The sequence below is a fragment of the Garra rufa genome, chromosome 16 (assembly GCF_049309525.1).
Source record: "Garra rufa chromosome 16, GarRuf1.0, whole genome shotgun sequence".
Lineage (NCBI taxonomy): Eukaryota > Metazoa > Chordata > Actinopteri > Cypriniformes > Cyprinidae > Garra > Garra rufa.
Window position 1 is genome coordinate 36122043 of NC_133376.1, and position 6890 is coordinate 36128932.

The 6890-nt window shown below is 35.2% G+C and overlaps 1 protein-coding gene across 2 annotated transcripts in view; it reads left to right on the forward strand.

Moving 5' to 3' along the window:
- tsc22d3 (TSC22 domain family, member 3) overlaps positions 1 to 2145 on the forward strand; it is a 42195-nt gene extending 40050 nt beyond the window's left edge. For both annotated transcript variants that reach the window (XM_073820329.1, XM_073820330.1), the window contains exon 3: positions 824 to 2145. In XM_073820329.1, coding sequence (XP_073676430.1) covers positions 824 to 1081 — 258 coding nt within the window. In that variant the 3' untranslated portion in view covers positions 1082 to 2145. The remainder of the gene's footprint in view (positions 1 to 823) is intronic.
- The last annotated feature ends 4745 nt before the right edge of the window (positions 2146 to 6890 follow it).

Below are 6890 nucleotides of genomic sequence, written 5' to 3' on the forward strand. Positions count from 1 at the left end.
TGCACCCTTTTGTATAAAGCAGGTCTTTGTTTTACCCTATGTATTCCCCCAGTAACAACTGTAAAAAAACATTTTTACCAAAGGTCTTAATGTATCACTAAAATGCATATCAAATATTGCTATATAGAGATCCATAACTACTGTACGAAAAGTCTTTAAACAGTCATTTATATAATCTTTATATATTAAGATTGCACTGCCTTACTATGTGCAGTGTGTCATTGTCACAATAGATGTAAACATTGTTTCAACAAATGGACTATAGATTAGGATGTTGAAAACCGTAACGAAAATAAAGACAAACATGCATTTAGTTTTAGATTATGATTCTTATTTTAGGAAAAGTCTTTGTTTTAAACCATGTAATCCTCCTGGTAACATCTGTAACCCTTAAATACTTGTTATTTAAATAATTATTAATAATTAATACTACAAATAATATATAAATGCATTAAGATTGCTCTCGTACACTATATAAATCAGGGTTGCAATAGATGTAAATATTTGTTAATCCAAAACCAATTTGAATGCACATTAAAAAAAAGCAAACTTTGATTAATAAAAAAAAATTGGAAACATGCATTGATTCCCCTTAAAAAAAGTAAAATGAATAAGTAGAGCATGATGTACAGTTAGCTGGTCAGTATTGCAAAACAGAGCTTGATCGTTGATGCTTGACTAGCTGGGAAAAATTTGGATTTATGTTAGCCTCATTCTACTGAATTCATGCATTACGGTGCAAAATGATCAGGTGCATTGTACTTAATTGTCAGATGTGTTGGTGTGATTTTGGAAACTTAATTCTTTTTCTTTTCTCTCATAGGATCTTGTGAAGAATCACTTAATGTATGCAGTCAGGGAGGAAGTTGAGATCTTGAAAGAGCAGATCAAGGAACTGGCAGAGAAAAACAACCAGTTGGAGCGTGAGAACAGCCTGCTGAAGAACCTGGCGAGCCCAGAGCAGCTGGAGAAGTTTCAGTCACGTCTGCCCTCGGATTCCGGCCTCCCTCTGGAGCCTCAGGAGCTGGGGTCCTGCGACGATGGCGAGCACCAGTACAACTGCACGGGATCTGCTGTATAAGTGGCTCTGCCATGGGGCGGGCAGAGCCACAGCTCTCACCTGAAATGGACCTCCAGATATGCAACTTCAAGATGAAGCTGGCTGTACAGATGAAAACCTGACCTGAAATGAAAGCATTACGACGTACAAGTGGCCTAGTTCAGTAATATCCGACAATCTCTTCGGACTAACGCGGAAAAGAGAGAGTGATGTAGACGTCTGAGGTTACTGTACAACGGGACTGACGTGCCCCTTGCTAGGAAGGGGGCCCAGCCTTGCTTTCCCTTGGTCCCTCTCACGTAGAGACGGAGAGGGGTTTGCCTGATGGAGCTGGCCGAGAGCGCATCTTCGGCCTATCCAAGTCAAGCCAAGGAAATGTACGTCCCTAAGAGATGCCCCCACAGCCCCGCCTGACGCAAGGGACTCTCGTTTATGCCCTCCATGTCATTGATCCCTAGTACTGTGGACTTTTCTTAGCTCCTGTAGTTCAGGACGTTTGAGACGGATCTGTACAGAGCGATGACGTCCACAGCGATGACTCCTGCCATATGATTTGTATAGCATCGCTTGTAACTCTGCAGATGGGGCCTGCTGCTTATGGGGATTATTGCTTGTTTGTGTTTTGAAACGGAACAAAATCAACTTGTTTATATGGGCTATGTGTAAAAAATGATTTTTTTCTTACTGTGGGAATGAAAATCTGTATACATTTGCATAGTTCTGTAAATTAGCAACTGATGTAAAGAGATATGTTCTGAAACAGACAGAGGTGAGGGGTGGATAACATTGCTGCGAATGTTCTGCTGACATTGTGTTCTGTTGACCTTCTATGCCAACCAACTGACAGGCATGACAGTGTCTGAAGAGGGCCACGTTTTTCAATGAACTGTGTGTTTTCTAACTACCAAAGACTTGCCTAATACTCACAAGCCAACAGGACCATGTGGAACTTTTCACAGGGAGAAGTTTTTTGACAGCAGTCTTTTTGAAACATGGGTATTGTTGCTTTATTGTGTCCATGGTATTTTTTTAACAATTTTTGGATGCAAAATGCACATTGCAATAAACCTTATGTTTACACTAAATACTATGCTCAGGTCTTTTCTTTTTCTTCATGGTAGGACATAAAGAATCTGATGGTAACCAAGTTTATCTAGAAAAATTCCAACTTTCTACATATCAATCTTACTCAGGCTTAATAAAGGATTAAGATAGTGTTAGATACTAGATGTAAAGTTCATGAGTTTTATATACAGTTGAGGTCAAAAGTTTACATCCCTCTTTCAGTATCTGCAAAAAGTTAATTATTTTACCAAAACAAGAGGGATCCTACAAAATGCATGTTATTGTATATTTACTGACCTGAATAAGATAGTTCACATAAAAGATGTTTAAATACAGTCCACAAGAAAACATAATAGTTAAATTTATAAAAACGACCCTGTTCATCCATCTTTTCACACTGAGGACAACTGAGGGACTCACATGCAACTATTACAGGAGGTTCAAATGCTCACTCATGCTCCAGAAGGAAAAACAATGCATTAAGAGCTGGGTGTGAAAACTTTTGAACAGAATGGAAATGTGTACATTTTTCTTATTTTGCCTAAATATCATTTAGTACTGTCCTTCAGAGGATAGAGAAGATACTTACATGTTTCCCAAAAGATGAAACAAGTTACATTTACCCTGATCTTCAAATTCAAAAAGTTTTCACCCCCTGGCTCAGAATGCATCTTGTTTTCTTCAGAAGCATCAGTGAGCGACTGAACCTTCTGTAATAGTTGCACATCAGTCCCTTAGTTGTCCTCAGTGTGAAAAGATAGATCTCAAATTCATACAGTAATTTTTCTGAAGAACAGCAGGCAGTTTAGCTGTTAAGGACAAACAAGGGATTCATGAACAACTATCACTAAACAAAAAAAAAAAAATATCATTCAGGTAGCAACACAGTAATAAGAATCAAGGGGATGTAAACTTTTGAACATTTTTATAAATTCAACTTGTGGACTATATGTAAACATCTTTTATGTGAAAAATCTTACTCAGGTCAGTACTGAGTAAACAATAACATGCATTGTGTATGATCCCTCTTATTTTGATAAAATAATTAACATTTTGCAAGTTCTGAAAGGGGGGTGTAAACTTTTGACCTCAACTGTAATAAATAGAAAAACTAACATTTAGTCAGTCATTCTGGCAAAATAGACATTGACGGCAAGATCAAGGCTAATAAATAGCATTTAGTTTACTTCCCTAGGCTTTCCAAAGAGTAAAATACCAACTGATTTGAGTTTGCTTACAGACTCATTCTAGTGAATTCATGCTTTAGTGCAAACAGTTGAGTTTGCACTTGTAGTTCTCATGAATGTCTATGACCTCTGTAACATTTTAGATAAGTTGCCATCAGATTAATAATATCCATAAAAATTCCAACCTTAAACGTGTCGATGCAAAATTGGCACAGTCTTCACTGGCCTTAATATAGGATTGAGATAAAGTGATACCAGGAGTAAAGTCCATGAAGATAAGGCCCTCCCAACGCAATTATTTACACCAGTACAGTCCCCTTAGCATGCAGGGTGGTTTATGACTGATATTTGCTATGCAGTGGCATCTCTCACTGATCACATTTTATTACATACAATGAAATCCTTTTATAGGAATAATCAAATTCAAAGATAACTGTCATTGACCTTGCTCTGCATCATGTGCATATTTAAAAACTATAGATAGTTTGAACTTTCCACTGTACTGTTAAAATGCCTATTAAAAGCTATACAAGGAAAAAAGAGAGGATTTTATAGATCTAGAGATAGTTCATAATGTCTACTGTGCTATAGTAATCCAGACGCTTTGAGGCAAAGCATAGTGAGAAAACAGAGCTGGCGTGTGAAACCATCATCTTTCCCTCCTTAGGAAAGCCACGCTCAGTGTAACTCAAACCTCTGAGAGGTCCCTAGGGTAAGACTTCTACGCAAGACCCAGATTTCAGTATTTCTGCAGAATTTCCGATAAGGTAAACCGTAATAAAGTTGATTCAAAAGGTTGTGCAGATCTAGTAAGTTATGTCCACTGGGTCCTATTGCAAATGGGTGGAGGCTTGAAAGGAAATGACTTCTGGAAATATCAGTATCCAAATGCACTCAGATCCGAGGTTTCATTAACGTTTTATTGCTGCTATTAACAGCAAGCTTCATATGCCAGATTAAAATCCCCTGAATTGTACTGAACATCTATATGGCAAAAAGGCAGACAATTTGATTTTAAACAGAATAGACAAACCACACATTAAAAATTAATAACACATACCATACCAGTCAAAAGTTTTTGAACAGTAAGATTTTTTAATGTTTTTAAAAGAAGTCTCTTCTGCTCACCAAGCCTGCATTTATTAGATCTAAATTACTGCAAAAGCAGTAATATTGTGAAATATTTTTACTATTTAAAATATTTGCTTTTTATTTGAATATATTTTAAAATGTAACTTATTCCTATGATTAAAGCAAAATTTTTATTACTCACATGATCCTTCAGAAATCATTCTAATATGCTGATTTGCTGTTCAAAAAACATTTATTATTATTATTATTATTATTATTATTATTATTATTATTATTATTATTATTATTATCATCAATATTTAAAAAAGCTTGGAGTCAGTATAATCTTGATTTTTTTGGGAAAAGAAATTATAGAAATTAATACATTTATTTAGCAAGGAGGCTTTAAATTAATCTGAGAAACCTGAAAAATTCTACTCTGCTGTTTTCAACATAATAATAATAAAAATAATAATAAATGTTTTTTGAGCAGCAAATCAGAATAATAAGATGATTTCCATTATGTTTGGGTTTTGAGATCACAGGAATAAATTACATTTTAAAATATATTCAAACAGAAAACAGTTATTTTAAATAGCAAAGATATTTTTACATTTGACTGTTTTTGCAGTACTTTGGATCAAATAAATGCAGGCTTGGTGAGCAGAAGAGACTTCTTTAAAAAGCATTAAAAATCATACTGTTCAAAAACGTATGACTAGTTGTGAAAATAACTATTTGCGAAGTTTGTGAATATGAAGATTCATACTTTAAGAATGTTATTTCATTAAGTAATAATCCTACATCTGTCTTTTAGCAAATAACCAAGCAACCAATGAACTATAATAATAACAATAATAATAATACATTTACAGCAAAATGTTTTTCCATGGTACAGTATATCTGACTGGGCTAAACAAGCATAGACACTGTTCAGTGGTAAATGGTTTAGATGCTTATTTGGCATAAATAAAAGAATACATATTAGTGACGTTTATGCGAATGTGAAGACTCATTATTTGATGTGATTTCATTCTGTAATAGACAAGATAAATGTATTTTGGTATAATAATAACTAATAAAGTTTAAAGCAAAGCAAAGTATTTTTTTCACCGTATTTTCAAGTGTAAACACTGTTCAATGGTACAATGTTCAGACCAAATTAGCTGGTGATTTGGCATTTAGGCTGCTTCCCAAAACAGCTGCAAGACCTCTGCTGTTACGCAACTCTCAAACATCTGTTTCAGTTTGCAACAGTGGGCGGCTTTCTATGTCAAGGACTGGTGAAGTGAGGCCGGCTTTGCATGCGAACGAGTTACAGTGCACAGAGAATTGTACTTGTTTGTCCTCTCATGTAAATATAGGCTCACAGTAGGCTGTTTTTCAGTGGCATGACATTATTTCCTCAACCTCAGATCTAATACCCTGTGTGGAAAGTTATTGAGTGTGATCCGCCATGTAAAAGTTGTTACCTCATTCTCACGTTATACAAACAGCCTCCCTCTCGCTCCCAGGTGCTTCCTGTAGAGAAAGAATCAAACGAGACAGATGTTTACTTCGGGAATGTATTTTTTTGATCCTTTAGAAGAAAGCTGACAGTATAAATATACCAAGTCATAACGGGCTGAAAGTGTTTACTACTTTTACGGAATGCACCGACCCATGTTCAGCTCTCTAATAAAGCAATTAAAAATTGCTGCAAATTTTCCTTTAAATTACATCACAGCAACCAAAGTCCAAACCAGAGTTACTTAACTTGTATAAATACACATGTCTTTATAAGATTATATAAATTATATAACCTACTATTTTAAAAATGCATTTGAAAATCATTTATATTCTCGCTTGTAAAGGTTTCTAGTGCAGTACTAGGTATACTCTTAAAAATAAAGGTGTTTTAAAAGGTTCTTCACAGCGATGCCAAAGAAGAACCATTTTTGGTTCCACCAAGAACCATTCAGTCAAAGGTTCTTTAAAGAACCACCTTTTATAATTTTATAATCTTTCACCACAGAGATCCTTTTGTGAAACAGGAAGTTTCTTCAGATGTTAAAGGTTCTTTATGGAACCATTTAGACAAAAATTCTTCTATGGCATTGTGAAGCAACTTTATTTTTAAGAGTGTATGGTCAAGCTACTTCTGACATTAAAACAAAGCAAATACATGACCCATTGTTCAACTAGGGTTGCATGTAAGTCATAACCACAGACCTGTAAAAAAATTCCAGCGTACAAACCACATTTTCAGATTCAGATGTGACAGCAAGATTTGTGTTTGTGTATGGACTGACTCTTGAACTTTTGTATGCCTATAATATCTCATTTATTAAATTGTGTTCCTAAAGTCACACTTCAAATACAATCTTTTGAAAGGTCTCACTGTTTTGCAAAAGCAGCAAACAATGAACAGTTGGAGACTAATGAATTTAATTTGTCTCCAAGAATAATCAACAACAGTTTATCCCCATAAACATACACAGCTATCTCTTCTGACAGAGCATTTTTGT